General features: G+C 39.8%; 1 protein-coding gene across 1 annotated transcript in view; it reads right to left on the minus strand.

The window, feature by feature from the left end:
- LOC126092185 (low-density lipoprotein receptor-related protein 1) overlaps positions 1-17,915 on the minus strand; it is a 772,271-nt gene that overhangs the window by 193,974 nt on the left and 560,382 nt on the right. Inside the window, exon 33 of the mRNA XM_049907661.1 lies at positions 998-1,129. Coding sequence (XP_049763618.1) covers positions 998-1,129 — 132 coding nt within the window. The remainder of the gene's footprint in view (positions 1-997; positions 1,130-17,915) is intronic.

Here is a 17,915-nt window from a genome sequence, read left to right on the forward strand (position 1 = left end):
TCAAACTCAACTGACTTAAAACACCAATGGAACTATCTAGATCACCAAATATGTGCTGGCTATGGTATTGTTTCAGTCCAATATTCCCAACCTTTGCTCTCACTTCTTTACAAATAGGATGAAACTTACACTGACCAATCTGCACCAAATTTACACACACACACACACACACACACACACACACACACACACTCAGATACAGAGGACGCAAAAACTAGGTTTCAAACCAGAGGTTCTCTCACCTGCCATATGGTTTCTTCTTTTGTAGATGACAAAGCCTTAGGTTCTAAAACCTGGTATCGGCATTGCCTTTTTGTAAGCGAATTTTTTATGCTACTTAATGAAACCTATGATTTTCAGAATTTATTTAAATGGCTTGATACTACAATAACAACGAAAACATTTACAAATACTGTGCAACTGTGCACACTTTTCTTCCGCAGCACCTGCACTCCAGTCCGACTGAATTATTCTCTCTCTCTCTTTCTCTCTCTTTATTCTTCTCCATAATTATCTTTCACCCATTTGTACAACATCTAACAGGGCATGAGCCTTAATTTCCAATTGTCTATAAATCCATGACTCTTTTCTCTTTGTATCTGCAGATCAGAATTCTTTTTACCGCTGGTTTGAAATCTATAATGTTTAAGGGGCTGCAATGAAACCACAACAGTGCTGCACCAAGTTCTCTTTTTGTAAATAGTAAACTCAAGCTTACAGAAGCTAAATTATTAGTATAGGATTACACTTTTTGCTCAGAAAATTTTTACCACAGTCACTATTTCAATGCACAAAATACTGACTACAATACATCTTCAGTTAGGAAAGAAATACTATTTAAACCTATAAATAAAAATTCTTTTCTGAAGAACTGTTATTTAATGAACTCGTATATGGCATCTTTCAGAAAAGCAGAAACAAATCCACACAACTAATAGTTTTATAAAGTGAATCATAAAATTAAATAAAGTTGTAAATGCTGATTAAAACAGCTGACCTGATATCCAGTCAATAGGAATATTCTCAATAGATTCAAAGTGTTCCACAACTTCTTCTCTGCCTGTGCCATCACGACGGATTCTTGTAACTGTTCCATGGTCACTGTCAGCCCAGTACAGGTAATCTTCAGCTGTGAAAATTGAAAAATTATTGACTGTAAACAAACGCCCACAAAAATTTTTTGTTACAAAATGTCTTCAGATACTAATCATGGAATACTACTGAACAATATGGACAGCATTTTATTGTTACTTCATCACTGGTTTCAGTTTGTACATCATCATGAGACACTTTAACCACTTAGGAGCAACAACGTCACAATAAGTGGGCCAAAGGCACCAGTCAACACTACGTACATTTTAAGCAATTGTCCATTATGTATTTTACACTGTCACATGAGTACAGAACCAAAAGGTTGTTTGCTGAAATAGTTTTCTGGTAGACATAAAGGAAATGTGGTCACTGAGAATGCTTAACCGGTCATCTCAGTTAGATAAAAAGATGAACAAGATGGTGGAAGAAATCAAATTATTATTTGAGTGGTTGGAGGAAGTAAAAATTGAAACAAAATAGAGGACAGACCACAGTTTGAAGTAAAGACCCTAATAAAATTCCCTGTGCAGTACTAATAGCATCATTAAATTTTGAGCACATCTACACTGAAGAGCCAAAGAAACTGGAAGATTTGCCTAATATCTTGTGGGGCCACTATGAGCATGCAGAAGTGCCGCAACAAGACGTGGCATGGACTCGACTAATGTCTGAAGTAGTACTACAAGGGGGTGGAGATCTCTTCTGAATAGCATGTTGCAAGGTATCTCACATGGATTGATGAGGCAACATGCTTCCAGTCATCAACAGTTCAATGTCAGTGTTGACGAGCCCAGGTGAGCCGTAAAGCTTTGTGTCGTACTGTCATCAAGGGTACATAAGTGGGCCTTTGGCTCCAAAAGCCCATATCGATGATTTTTCGTTGAATGGTTCACATGCTGATGCTTGTTGATGGCCCAGCACTGAAATCTGCAGCAATCTGCAGAAGGATTGCACTTCTGTCATGTTGAATGATTCTCTTCAGTTGCCGTTGGTCCCATTCTTGCAGGAGCTTTTTCCGTCCACAATGTGTCGGAGATTTTATGTTTTACTGGATTCCTGATATTCACAGTAAACTCATGAAATGATCATATGGGAAAATCCCCACTTCATCACTACCTCCGAGATGCTGTGGCCCATCACTTGTTCGCAGACTGTAACACCACATTCAAACTCACTTAAATCTTTGTTGTTGTTGTCGTCTTCAGTATAGAGACTGGTTTGATGCAGCTCTCCATGCTACTCTATCCTGTGCAAGGTTCTTCATCTCCCAGTACCTACTGCAACCTACATACTTCTGAATCTGTTTAGTGTATTCATCTCTTGGTATCCCTCTGTGCTTTTTACCCTCCACACTGCCCTCCAATACTAAATTGGTGATCCCTTGATGCCTCAGAATATGCCCTACCAACCAATCCCTTCTTCTAGTCAAGTTGTGCCACAAATTTCTCTTCTCTCCAATTCTATTCAATACCTCCACATTAGTTATGTGATCTACCCATCTAATCTTCAGCATTCTTCTGTAGCACCGCATTTCGAAAGCTTCTATTATCTTCTTGTCTAAATTATTTATTGTCCATGTTTCACTTCCATACATGGCTACACTCCATGCAAATACTTTCAGAAACGCCTTCCTGACACTTAAATCTATACTCGATGTTAACAAATTTCTCTTCTGCAGAAACCCTTTCCTTGCCATTGCCAGTCTACATTTTATATCCTCTCTACTTCGACCATCATCAGTTATTTTGCTCCCCAAATAGAAATACTCATTTACTACTTTAAGCATCTCACCCTGCAATTGTAGCAGCAGTAACCGATCTAACAACTGTGCCAGACACTTGTTGACTTATAAAGGGTTTGCCAACCACAGTGCCACATTCTGCCTGTTTTCGTATCTCTGTATTTGAATATGCATGCCTATATCAGTTTCTTTGGTGCTTCAGAGTAAATCTCAAAAGAAATTACGTGAAATAATACAGGAGCTATTCTGCCTTTTGCAACTGTAATAAAAACTTAATTGGACCAGATATGCTTTGCTGTTTGAAAGCATCTTCAGTGGTCTATTTTGTGGCTCCTACTGACCACTGAAGATGCATTAAATAAAACCAAATGTTTCTGGTCCAAATAAGGCTTTATTACAATTTCAAAAGGCCAGATAATGCCAATATTACTTTAAAACTGTGACTGTGGAAGAGAGGCCTTGAAAACAAAAGAAATTATAAAGTAGACAGGTATGGCTGTGACAATGTGACTATTTTTAAACAAAGAAAATAATAACATAGACAGTATGCCAGTGGATCACAACTCAAAAAGACATACTTCATATTTGCTTCTACATCTATGTCTACATATACATCTATCAATGTGTGTGTGAGTTGCGTTTGCATGAGTGTGTACGTGTGTGTTTGTCATCTAATTTTGACGAAGGCCTTACTGGCCGAAAGTTATATTTGTGACAGTCTTTTTGTTGTGCCCATATGTGACTCAGTATCTACGCTATATGGTGAGTGGCAACTTTCCTTTTCACAAATATTGTTGCATATACATCTAAATACATACTCCACAAACCACTATATTGTGTGCTGCAAAGGGTATCCTGTATCAGTCCTAGTTTTGTCCTTTCCTGTTCCACTCGCAGACATAGCAAGGGGCAAGTCTGTAGGCCTCCATATGAGCCCTAATTTCTTGTATCTTACCTTTGTGGCCTTTATGCAAAATGTATGTTAGCAGGAGCAGGATCATTATGCAGTAAGCCGGCCGCGGTGGTCGTGCAGTTCTAGGTGCTTCAGTCCGGAGCCGCGGGACTGCTACGGTCGCAGGTTCGAATCCTGCCTCGGGCATGGATGTGTGTAATGTCCTTAGGTTAGTTAGGTTTAAGTAGTTCTAAGTTCTAGGGGACTGATGACCTAAGATGTTAAGTCCCATAGTGCTCAGAGCCATTTGAACCATTTGATTATGCAGTATGCTTCAAATGCTGGTTCTCTCAATTTTCCCAACAGTGTTCCTTGAAAAGAATGTCATCTTCCATCCAGGCTTTTGCATTTGAGTTCCTAAGCATCTCCGTAGCACTTGCATGTTGTTTGAACCTACTGGTAACAACTCTAGCAGGCTGCCTCTGAACTGCTTCGATGTCTCTCTTTAATCTGACATAGTGTGGACCCCAAACACTTAAGCTGTACTCAAGAATAGGTCACACTAGTGTCCTATATGCAGCCTCCTTTACAGATGAACCACACTTTCCTAAAATTCTGCCAATAAACCCAAGCCAACAATTCATCTTCTGAATCACAATCCTCACATGCTATTCCATTTCACTTTGCAATGTTATGTCCAGATATTTGTATGACATGATTACATCAGGCAGGACACTACTAATGCTGTATCCAAATATATGGATTTGTTTTTCCTATACATCTGCATTCATTACATTTTTCTACATTTAGAGCTGGCTGCCATTCATCATACCAACCAGAAATTATGTCTCCACAGCACCATCAGCAAACAACCACAGATTCCTGCCCACCCTGTCTGCCAGATAATTTATGCATATAAAAAATATAGCAATATTCTATCACACTCCCCTGGGGCACTCCTGATGATACCCTTCTCTCTGATGAACACTCGCCATTGAGGACAACATACTGGGTCCTATTACTTAAGAAGTTTTGCAGCCTCTCGCACATCTGTGTACCTATTCTGTATGGTCATATCTTCATTAACAGTCTGCACTGGGGTACCATGTCAAATGCTTTTTGGAAATTTAGAAGTATGGAATCTGCCTGTGCCCTTCATCCACAGTTCACACTATTTCATGTGAGAAAAGGGCAAGCTGAGTTTCACACGCGCAATGCTTTCTAAAACAATGCTCATTCATGGACATAAGTTTTTCAGTCTCTAGGAAATTTATTATGTTCAAACTCTAAATATGTTCTAGAATTCTGCAGCAAATCTTTGAAAGAGTCTCAAACGAATTATGAAAAATACACAGGACATTTAAGAAGCTTCTCATACACATGTCCATACCTACACATATTGTATTCAAGTAGAACTACCACTATACTTACAGAAATATAGTACAAGAGCACATCAGATGCAAACTAACATGTTTTTATTAATGTCAATGTGATGTGTTATCAGTCTCTCATAATGAGATGGAAAAATTTGCAATCTTACTCATGTGCTATGAAACTACAGAAACTGCCTCACTAGCTTATCTTAACATATTTATTAAAGGAAAAGTCAACCACTCCCTACATTAGATTGAATATGGAAGGCCAAATTATATTGTCTTTCATCTTTATTTTTCAACGCATCACATTAATAATAGTACATGGATGGAGTGCTAGATGTAGGCTATTGTGTCTAGCATTCTATCAAACAAAGATTTGCAGACAAAGTGAAACTCTTTTTGCAGAATTTCTTCAGCTGTGGATGTAAGTTCCCACAATTTCAGCATGCACTACAGTTTAGGACAACTGTAATAACAGAAAAGACCAAGAACTGCATTACATCTAACTTGCAAAAGGTATAATCTACAAAAATGAAAGCCAAATGAAACATTCAGTATCTGCATTTTGCAATGTACTATCTAACTTTCTTTGGTCACCAGTTCAAACCCTGAAACCAGCAATTATTTACTGTTTAGAATTTATCATTTCTAGAAGATTCCTGAAATGTCTCACATTTGCAATGTTTATATTTTCTGGAATATCTCATGTTTGTATAAATAACAAGATTCTGAATATTTGGTGTTTGTATAAATAACTGCACTCTCTGCCCGTGAAGTCAGTTTGGTTTTGGCTGTACGTTGGTGTCAGCAATAAATGTGATTTCAGTTCTAAGTGTCATACTTCACTCACAACATTGTCTTTGAATTTGGATCTGATCATGGTTTTGACAAGACACTGGCGGCTCCATTTAGGCAATGTAGGGGCAGTTGCCTACATAGACGGCAGCCAGAATACAAGCAGTACATTGTTCCTAAGATCCATTTATTCAGGAGACAGATGGATACCAAAACAACAATAAGTCACCAGGCATGCATCCGTTTTTCTGGAGACACTGGTCAGGGCACTGAGTTGCCAAATACAACAAGTGGGATGACTTGATGTGTTTGGCAAATGTGTACATTTACTTCAATGGAGCAGCCAAACAGTGGTTCAATAGCTCAATAATTGGGACAAATCACTGGGCAAACTTACGTAAACATTTGGCAACAATTGGCAGCAAGTCCACTTAGCAGAATAACAATTGAAGAACAGAGCCTACCTTCATAACATGACAAAAGCTGATAAAATCACACAATGATTAAAGAAGTCAGAGAAGACATGTTCCAAGCTCTTCTCATCCAGAATGCCACAATAACAGAATAATTCATCAAATGGTGCTAGAAAGTCATTAAAAAGCAACAAAAAGAGTAAGATGAAAGAGGTATGGCTGACTGATGAATGTGGTCAGTATGGCTGACATTCATGCTCTCACCTCTCTCATAAGTCACAAAGTAAGACAAGAGTACACAAGAGAAAGCAGCCTCGAATGTCAAACTGATACATCAGGAGACAACAGAGAATGTCGAAGAAGATGTGAATCAATCTCTACCACGAATCTGTGCCACAAGCTGAATGTGCCTGGAAGAATGGACTGTCAACTTGGACTTATGCTGTGAATGTGAAACAACAACCCGGCTTCTGGCCAATGCAAGTACAACCAAATTCTGTGCAAAGTAGATTGCCCAACAGAAGAAAAGGCATTTGGAGGACAAAGAATAACCTGCCAATGTGTTTTCACTGTAGGTGCCCTGGACACACTGAATGCTACTGCAGAGAAAGTTCTATTCATGTCAGTCAGCCACAGTTGATTATAATTGAACTCTGGGACAAGCTCATTTACACACCCTGGACAAAGTCACTCCCCAATGCTCCGCAGCAATTTCCCGTTGCCCTACAGAGGTACCAGCCACTTGCTTGGACCCAGACTTCAGGAAAACTACATGAGGCGACCTCCTATGGATGTGAGGTCATCACAGATGCAAATCCTTCATGGATGACAGTCACCAAGAAGTCAAGATATCTCACTGACACCATCATCGATGGCCAACATGACAGGGTGCTAGTCGGCTCAAGGGCTTCTGTTTCTGTAATGTTGGGTGCTTATCATCCAACTAAACAAGCGTAAGTTATGTAATACGAAGGTGATGGAGCTGGAAGTCGCAAATGGAAAATATGTCTCGCCAACAGGAACATGTACTGCTAGAGCAACTGTCAATGACAGAACACAGCGGTTCAAATTTTCTGACTTATTGAATTTGTAGTCACAATGCCGTTCTTAGATGGGACTTCTTGTATGCATCGAAAGCATCATAGGCTGTGGAAGATCAGAGCTCCAGACATACTAAACTACTTCAATGAGCACACATAATAGTGATTGTTCTGCGCAGCTGTTTGCTGTTGCAGACATTGCTATCATGCCATCAACAGCGAGAAGAGTTTCAGTGATCAACTGAGATGTTTGGTTCAGCTGTGAAGCTTCTGTCAATTTCATAAAGCTACTCAGGCTTACAAAGAAATTCTATATGCCAATAATGATCATAAGCATCGTATATGGTCAAGTAGAACTTTTGATCACTTAGTGTCATGAGCAGCCACAACTCATCCCTTAAGGTATGATCATAGGGACAGCTGAACCATTCAAGAAAGCACAGCTAAGTGTTACTGATGGAGACTCATATTCCGCTGCCACTATGGACAACATAGAGCAGAAAGCTACTATTAAACTGCCACTACGATTTAGCTTGATCGAGGAACACCATCAGTGAATGATAGCCATTCCATGTCAATTTTGGATGCTTTCTGATCCAGAGTGGGGAAAAGTCAGATGAAATAGCCCATGGTAAAACACCATATCAATACTGGGGATCATCCATCAATCAGCCAGAATTCATATAGTTTTGCCAACTATATGATGGATAATCGGAAGTAAGTGGCAAAGATGCTGCATGATGATGTCACTGACCCTTTAGAGAGTCCTTGGTCCTTCCTTACAGTCCTTATAATGAAGAAGGACTGCCTTTATAACTCCTGACAGCCTTTATGAACTCAAAGTTATGTCGTTTTGACTGTCACCTTTGAATGTATTAGTACAGCCTGCTGCAACACCTTAAATGTACGATATGTCATTGCTATCTGGAAGACATTCTTTTGAACACATTTGAAGAATATCTCAGCCTCGCAACAACCATGTTGAAGTGTGTTGAGACTGCAAGCCTCCACCCAAATCTGAGAAGTGCCTTTCATCACCCACGAAATAAAGACCCAATAGCATCTAGTGAATGGTGACTCAGTCTGTCCCAATCCAAAGAAAATAAGAGCAGTCACAGACTTTCTGATTCCTCAGCACATTCATGATGTGAGACGTTTTCTTGGAAAGTTCTCATACTACCAACAACTCATAAATGATTTCTGTATCAAGGCACATCCTTTGCAAGAACTACAGTGGAGTAACACCAAATTTTCCTGGAACAATGTGTAACAAAGATCTTTACTTGTCCTTAAGGTGATGCTATCATCATCTTCAATCCTAGCATTGTATCACGAGAATGCTGAGGCAGGACCTCACACTGACACTAAAGGATAAGGGATAGGTGCAGTTAAGTACATATTCAGGAGGGTGCTGAAACGATGACAGTTCATGCTTTTAGGGAACGCTCTAAGCCCAAGAAGAACTATTTTACAACCGAGAAAGAGTGCCTCGCAGTGGTTTGGCCAATTAATAAGTTCTGACTGTACTTATTTGGCAAACCATTCACTGTTTACAGGCACCACCTTTCTTTATGGTGGCTAACTAGCTTGAAGGATCCGTTGAGATGACTGGCACAGATCCGTTGTGTCGACTGGCAAGTCGGGCACTGAGGCTTAAGCAGTATGATGTCACAGTGGTATACAAAAGTGAATGCAAGCACAATGATACCAACTGACTTTCGAAGAATCATTTGGCAGAACACAGCAGTGTGGATGACATCTCGGTCATCACTGCATAAAATGACATCCTTCTTGAAGAGAGGGAGTACTGAAAACTAGAGGAGGACGAGGAACCAACCAAAGGAAAATTTCAATTATTTAATGAAGCAGCATATAAGAGGAACTATGATCCAATGGGGAAGAAATGGTTGCTCATCCCAGTCCGTCTACAACCAGCTATTCTGGACTATTTCCACAACACTCTAAAATCTGGTCACCTGGGATTTATGGAGACTCTAGACAGAATCAGACGCATGTATTACAGACCAGATCTATACCAGTCACTTATGACACTATGTGAGCCGTTGTAAGGAATGTAAATGATGGAAGAAAGTGCCAAAGTTATCTCTGGGGCATCTGATACCAATTCTGCCTGCAGCAACACTAGTCAACTGAACTGTATTCGACCTCTTGGAGAGGTTACTGAAGAGGACAAATGACAATCAATAGATAATAGTGTGGACCCACTACCTCACCTGCTATGCTGTCACCAAAGCTGTGCTGACTGCTGAGGCTCCAGAAACGGTAGAAGACATCATTTTGACACATGGAGCATCCTGCATGATGATCTCTGATCCCGGAAAAACTTCGAAGTCAGAACTAGTATCAGAGGTAATTTCACATTGTTACATCACCCATAGGATGACAACTGCCTACCATTTGCAAATAAATGGCCTCACAGGATACTTCAATAAGACTTTGGCAGGTATTCTATTGATGAACATTGATGTTGAACAGAAAGACTGGGGTAAAATATTGCCTCCTGTGACATTCACTCACAGCAGAGTGGAGCAAGACAATATGGGCTTCACACTGTTTTTTCTGCTTCATGGTCACAAGACTGAAATGGCAATGGGTACTTTGTTCACATTTTGACTGGGCAGTATTGGGGATGTGAAATATCTTGTCACCAGGATCAAAGAAACAAGGTAGCTAGCTCATATATGTATCTTTATCACCCACAAGGAAAACTGTTGTTGTTGTTGTTGTGGTCTTCAGTCCTGAGACTGGTTTGATGCAGCTCTCCATGCTACCCTATCCTGTGCAAGCTTCTTCATCTCCCAGTACTTACTGCAACCTACATCCTTCTGAATCTGTTTAGTGTATTCATCTCTTGGTATCCCTCTACGATTTTTACCCTCCACGCTGCCCTCGAATGCTAAATTTGTCATCCCTTGATGCCTCAGAACATGTCCTACTAACCGGTCCCTTCTTTTTGCCAAGTTGTACCACAAAAACTCCTCTTCTCCCCAATTCTATTCAATACTTCATCATTAGTTATGTGATCTGCCCATCTAATCTTAAGCATTCTTCTGCAGCACCACATTTCAAAAGCTTCTATTCTCTTCTTGTCCAAACTATTTATCGTCCATGTTTCACTTCCATACAAGGCTACACTCCATACAAATACTTTCAGAAGCGCCTTCCTGACACTTAAATCTATACTCGATGTTAACAAATTTCTCTTCTTCAGAAACGCTTTCCTTGCCATTGCCAGTCTACATTTTATATCTTCTCTACTTCGACCATCATCAGTTATTTTGCTCCCAAAATAGCAAAACTCCTTTAATACTTTAAGTGACTCATTTCCTAATATAATTCCCTCAGCATCACCCGACTTAATTCGACTACAGTCCATTATCCTCATTTTGCTTTTGTTGATGTTCATCTTATATCCTCCTTTCAAGACACTCTCCATTCCGTTCAACTGCTCTTCCAAGTCCTTTGCTGTCTCTGATAGAATTACAATGTCATCGGCGAACCTCAAACTTTTTATTTCTTCTCCATGGATTTTAATACCTACTCCGAATTTTTCTTTTGTTTCCTTTACTGCTTGCTCTATATACAGATTGAATTACATTGGGGAGAGGCTACAACCCTGTCTCACTCCCTTCCCAACTACTGCTTCTCTTTCATGCCCCTCGACTCTTATAACTGCCATCTGGTTTCTGCACAAATTGTAAATAGTCTTTCGCTCCCTGTATTTTACCCCTGCCACCTGTAGATTTTGAAAGACAGTATTCCAGTCAACATTGCCAAAAGCTTTCTCTAAGTGTACAAATGCTAGAAACATAGGTTTGCCGTTCCTTAATCTTTCTTCTAAGATAAGTCATAAGGTCAGTATTGCCTCACGTGTTCCAACATTTCTACGGAATCCAAATTGATCTTCCCCAAGGTCAGCTTCTACTAGTTTTTCCAGTCATCTGTAAAGAATTGCTGTTAGTATTTTGCAGCTGTGACTTATTAAACTGATAGTTCGGTAATTTTCACATCTGTCAACACCTGCTTTCTTTGGGATTGGAATTATTATATTCTTCTTGAAGTCTGAGGGTATTTTGCCTGTCTCATACATCTTGCTCACCAGATGGTAGAGTTTTGTCCGGACTGGCTCTCCCAAGGCTGTCAGTAGTTCTAATGGAATGTTGTCTACTCCCAGGGCCTTGTTTCGACTCAGGTCTTTCAGTGCTCTGTCAAACTCTTCACGCAGTATTGTATCTCCCATTTCATCTTCATCTACATCCTCTTCCACTTCCATAATATTGTCCTCAAGCACATCACCCTTGTATAGACCCTCTATATACTCCTTCCACCTTTCTGCTTTCCCTTCTTTGCTTAGAACTGGATTTCCATCTGAGCTCTTGATATTCATACAAGTGGTTCTCTTTTCTCCAAAGGTCTCTTTAATTCTCCTGTAGGCAGTATCTATCTTACCCCTAGTGAGATAAGCCTCTACATCCTTACATTTGTCCTCTAGCCATCCCTGCTTAGCCATTTTGCACTTCCTGTCGATCTCATTTTTGAGACGTTTGTATTCCTTTTTGCCTGCTTCATTTACTGCATTTTTATATTTTCTCCTTTCATCAATTAAATTCAATATTTCTTCTGTTACCCAAGGATTTCTACTAGCCCTCGTCTTTTTATCTACTTGATCCTCTGCTGCCTTCACTACTTCATCACTCAGAGCTACCCATTCTTCTTATACCGTACTTCTTTCCCCCATTCCTGTTAATTGTACCCTTATGCTCTCCCTGAAACTCTGTACAACCTCTGGTTTAGTCAGTTTATCCAGGTCTCATCTCCTTAAATTCCCACCTTTTTGCAGTTTCTTCATTTTTAATCAACAGTTCATAACTAATAGATTGTGGTCAAATTCCACATCTGCCCCTGGAAATGTCTTACAATTTAAAACCTGGTTCCTAAATCTCTGTCTTACCATTATATAGTCTATCTGATACCTTCTAGTATCTCCAGGATTCTTCCATGTATACAACCTTTCTATCTGATACCTTCTAGTATCTCCAGGATTCTTCCATGTATACAACCTTCTTTCATGATTCTTGAACCAAGTGTTAGCTATGATTAACGCACTGTGCAAAACTCTACCAGGCGGTTTCCTCTTTCATTTCTTAGCCCCCGCATGAAGCATGGATCTTGCCGTTGGTGGGGAGGCTTGCGTGCCTCAGCGATACAGATGGCCATACCGTAGGTGCAACCACTAGAGAGGGGTATCTGTTGAGAGGCCAGACAAACATGTGGTTCCTGAAGAGGGGCAGCAGCCTTTTCAGTAGTTGCAGGGCCAACAGTCTGGATGATTGACTGATATTGCCTTGTAACACTAACCAAAACGGCCTTGCTGTGCTGGTACTGCAAACGGCTGAAAGCAAGGGGAAACTACAGCTATAATTTTTCTCAAGGGCATGCAGCTTTACCATATGGTTAAATGATGATGGCGTCCACTTGGGTAAAATATTCCGGAGGTAAAATAGTCCCCCATTTGGATCTCTGGGCGGGGACTACTCAAGGAGACGTCATTATCAGGAAAATGAAAACTGGCGTTCTACGGATCGGAGCGTTGAATGTCAGATTCCTTAACTGGGCAGGTAGGTTAGAAAATTTAAAAAGGGAAATGGATAGGTTAAAGTTAAATATAGTGGGAATTAGTGAAGTTCGGTGGCAGGAGGAACAAGACTTTTGGTGAATACAGGGTTATAAATACAAAATCAAATAGAGGTAATGCAGGAGTAGGTTTAATAATGAATAAAAAATAGGAGTGCAGGTAAGCTACTACAAACAGCATAGTGAACGCATTATTGTGGCCAAGATAAACACGAAGCCCATGCCTACTATTATTCAGGTAGTGAAGGGAGACGAAAATCTAATAGTCATGGGTGACTGGAATTCGAGAGTAGGAAAAGGGAGACAAGGAAACATAGTAGATGAATATGGATTGGAGGAAAACTATGGGTGCTATAAGCTATAATGCCAAGTAACGATTGGGAGGCAGGGTATGGATTTTTGCCTATGCAGAAAGCAGGATTATCAGAAAAGATTTTGGGCTATTATTGAATCCTTTGGCAATTGTCAGCTATCACATATAAAGCTGAGCATTATGAGGTTTCATCAAGATGACAATAGGGCAAAATGTTGTCCACGTCTTCCATATGAAGCCCTACTATAGTCCAAAGATGCAGATCGATGAGGGGAGGTTCAAGGAAACTGAAGACCCACTCAGTTATCACGAAGCTTCAATGGGGAGGTTACATTCAACATTTACCACACTGAAGAGAATGTAACAACATGACTAGAACACATGGATAGACCAGCACTGTCACACAGAGAACCACTGCCAAGATGTAGATCCAGAGTGTTGTAGTCAGCTCCAATGAGAACTCCTGAAACAGCTAGTTGCTGTTTCTTCAGGAGAGGGAGCAAATCCACGAGCTATGGTGTGTACAGTGGGCTTACAGGACAGCAGTGCTGGCTGGTATGCTGTGAATCACCAGTTCAAACCGTACCACCAGCAATTATTTGTTATTTAGAATTTATCATTTCTGGAAACTTCTTGAAATGTCTTACACTTGTTATGTTTGTATATTCCATAATATTCAATGTTTGTGTAAATAACAGCAGTCTGGAATATTTGGTGTTTGTATAAATAGCTGCATTCTCCATCCAGTTCTGTTCTGGCTGTATGTTGGTGTCAGTAAGAAACATGCTATTAGTTCCAGCAGTTGTGCTTGACTGGACCCTGCCTTTGGATTTGGACTTGATTGGGATTTCAACATGACAATATACTGTTTCATTTCCCATTAATAGAAAAGTAAAAGTATTAAGCATTGTTACCATACCATCCAGTTGGTTGCAAATGCAATAATTTTTATCGCTCAGTCACCAACTAACTGATCTGGTGACAGTGCCAATATTTTCCTATAGCTCGGAAAATGTATGTTTTCAGTCATGAGCTCTCATTCCTTATTATTACTCCAAGTACAAGGCCTCAAAGTGTGTAATGGGAAGAAGAAATATGTATTACTAAGCCGACACGTCAATGTTCCATGTTATGGCTCTGGTTCTACTTGGGCCAGTTGGGCCCACTGATCACTGTGTCATCCACTGCCAACAGCATTATTGGATGTAGTTTGAACGAACATGTGATCAGCATACCAGTCTCCCATCATTGTTGGGTTTCTTGTCCTTGGAACCTCTACTAATTGGTCAAGTAGATCCTCAGTTATCATCACAAGTGTGAATACCAGTCCTCTGACAAAGAAAAAATCCCTGGCAGTACCAGTAATTGAAACTGGCTGCCCAGTGCATGGCAGACAGCCACACTAACTACTTAGCTATGGAGGTGGACAACCATATTAAATACCCAAGACATATCAACATACTTACTGCATATATTGTTCTCAATGTGAGACTCATTCCTAATAAATGCATTACATGTGGCACATTCATAGAAATGAAATACTGTTATCATCTACTGCAATAGTAGAATGGTCAGCATATCTGACTGCTATGCAACGAACATGGGGTCAGTTCCTTATGTTACATATGATTTTTCCTTTGTGGGTACACTGGAACAGTTTACAATCAGACTCAAAGACAATGGCACAGCAGTTCGTTTACAGTACATGGTCTGCAACATCTGTTTGAAGAGATGTAAATTAAGTGTGTGAAGAAGGAAGGAACAGTAGTAATGAAATTGAGAGGAAAAACCAGGCAACATAGCCCCGAACTTCACAGAGAAAGAACTGAAAGTGTAGAAAGCTTCAGTCATGTTGAAACTACTGTATCAAACCAGGGAAATGGTGAGTTAGAAATCCAAAACAGAGTGTCAAAAACCTGAATGTTCTTTTACCTAGTGGGAAATCTAGTTAGGATAAAGCAGTTCACATAAAAATGCAAACAAACAAACAAAGAATGCTCAAATGATAGCTTCTGCCAATCATGACATAAGGCTTAGAGACCTGCATGTTACCATGAAGAGACATCAACAAACAATAAAACTAAACCTCGTCCAAACAGGCGTTGGAAGGCCCAATGGTACTGACCTACTGTCATGTCATTCCCAGCCGACAGGCTTCACTCAATACAGGGGAGGGGAGGGGGGGGGGGGCATGTGGTCAACACACTGCTCTCAGATTCTGTGACTGGAACCTCTGCTTCTCAATAAAGTAGCTGCTCATTTGGTTCCACAAGGGCTGAGCAGCAAACTATAAGCATGCAACATTAAATTGAACAATCTGCTATGCAAAAGTGAGATGAAACTGAATTAGAAATGAGTGAATTAAGAACGATATGCAAGTGACTAGCACAATGGAGGAAAGATTATACATTACACAGCTGAAATGGTTTGGATATGTGCAAAAGATGCAAGAGACTAGAACCTCTATACATTACTTGGACATTCCAGAAAAAGGTATCTAGACCAAATAATTGAACACCTTTTCCATGAAGGAGCAACACTGCAAGATGTAAAAGGAGAGGAAGTTTACAGAAACAGATGAAGGCAAATTGTCCACAACACAGCGAAGCCCCCCCCCCCCCCCCCCCCCAAATTCACTACTCAATAACTTGGCACTCCAAATAATTCGGCCATCTGCTCACAGGGTAGAAAAACCTTTTGTCTTTCATCACACTTCCATTCCTCCATTACATGACTGGCACTGGCACATGCTCAGTCTGTCTGGAAGAAGGATATGACAAGTGTGTTAAGTGAATTTGCACAGAAATGTTGAAAGACAGGAAAAGTATGAAGGAAAGCAAATTTCATGAGGCAAATGAAGCACTTTACATTTAGTTTTGCCAAACAAGAGAGAAGGGAATGCCAATTAGTGGGTCAATCTTGCAAGAGAAGGCCTTGAAATTTTATGAATAGTTTAAAAAAAACATGATGATCCTAAATTTGTCACAAGTACTGGCTGGCTTGATCATCCAACAATATAGTGTCTGTGGGGGGAAAAGTATCTGGTGATACCAAGGGTATGTCTCAGTTTAAGGAGAAGTTTCAGAAAATTATTGAAGTTGAAGGTTTGAACAAAGAGCAATTGTACAACTGTGATGAAACAGGGTTGAATTATAAACTGTTACCAGCTACAAGTCTTCCTTTCAAGGAAGAATAGTAGTCCCTGGTTTTACGAGGAGCAAGGAGAAGGTTACAATCCTAGCATGTAGTAACGCAACAGGTGACAACAAACTAAAATTTGGTCTCATTGGAAAATCAAACAACTCATATGCTTTTAAGCATATTGAAGTGCATAAACTTTCAGTTTGGCACCAAAACCAATCAAATACCTGGATGAGTGGTGCACTTTTCAAATAATGGTTTCATAAAGTATTTGTCCAATTGCTCGAGCAATTTTTAACATCTAAAAATCTGCCAAGGAAGGCTATTCTGATTTTGGGCAATATGTCTTCACACCCTGAGCAATATTTCTACGGCCCAATGTCACAGTGCTATGCCAACCCACAGACCAAGAAGTTTGGGTTAGTCTCAAGAGAAGATACAGGCACAAGCCATTATCCTCCTCTCTTTCTGCAAATGATGATTGCCAAGTTTCCTATCCAGAAATTAAAGAAAATTGACCTATTGCATGTTGTTGGATAGGAAGCAGACTCCTGGAATGAATTAGAGTGTTACTAAAACCGGTTTGTTTCTGAAGAAAACTTCCTGACCATGAGGGGCATGAGTTCATTGAACATCATGATGAAGAAAATGTGAACTTAATCAACCTCATGAACAAAGTTCCTGGACGTGAAGAGGGCAATGAAACTGAAGTTGAAGAGTGGTTCCAGAATGATACCGAACAACACATTATGTCCTATGCAGAAATTATTGGGGCTGTTAAAGTTAATGAAGAAATTCACAAAAGTTATGAAGACACTGATGTTGAGTACTCCACCATACAAGACCCTAAAATATCACATAGTGTAAATCTGCCTTTCAGTATTTTGAACAAGAATGTGCATTGGTAACTGACTTACTGTTCCTTCATTGCCTTCATGATGAAGCACCAAGACACGGAGTGCAATGTGGAAAACAACAAGACATTACAACTTTTTAAAAGTTGGCTTTTTTATTTTCATTAGAGAAAGCTTCATGCCTTTGTAAAGTAATTTTCTGAACTCTGTCTTATCAGATAAATTACCATATTCATTAACTTTTATTAGTAAAGTCTCTGTGCCTTCATAAAGTAACATTCCTTCACTATAAGGGTAAACTGAAATATTTGTAAGTTACATTTATATACAGTTCAAGTATCAGGTATTTTCTTAAGTTTATTTGGACAATTTGAGTTTTGACTAATGCCATTCTTCATAAACTGTTGTATTCCCAGGCAACAAATAAAAGTCTTTTATGATGAAAAATATTATTTGTTCTTTTTTTAACAGCTTTCCTGATAACCCAACATTTTCACAAATTTGGCCCCCTTCCGTCCACCTTATGCCTACCTGACTTGCTTGAGATACCCAGATGATGATGATGATTATGATGATGATGAAGGAAGGACAAGGTCTGTCATC

The sequence above is a fragment of the Schistocerca cancellata genome, chromosome 7, assembly GCF_023864275.1.
Source record: "Schistocerca cancellata isolate TAMUIC-IGC-003103 chromosome 7, iqSchCanc2.1, whole genome shotgun sequence".
Lineage (NCBI taxonomy): Eukaryota > Metazoa > Arthropoda > Insecta > Orthoptera > Acrididae > Schistocerca > Schistocerca cancellata.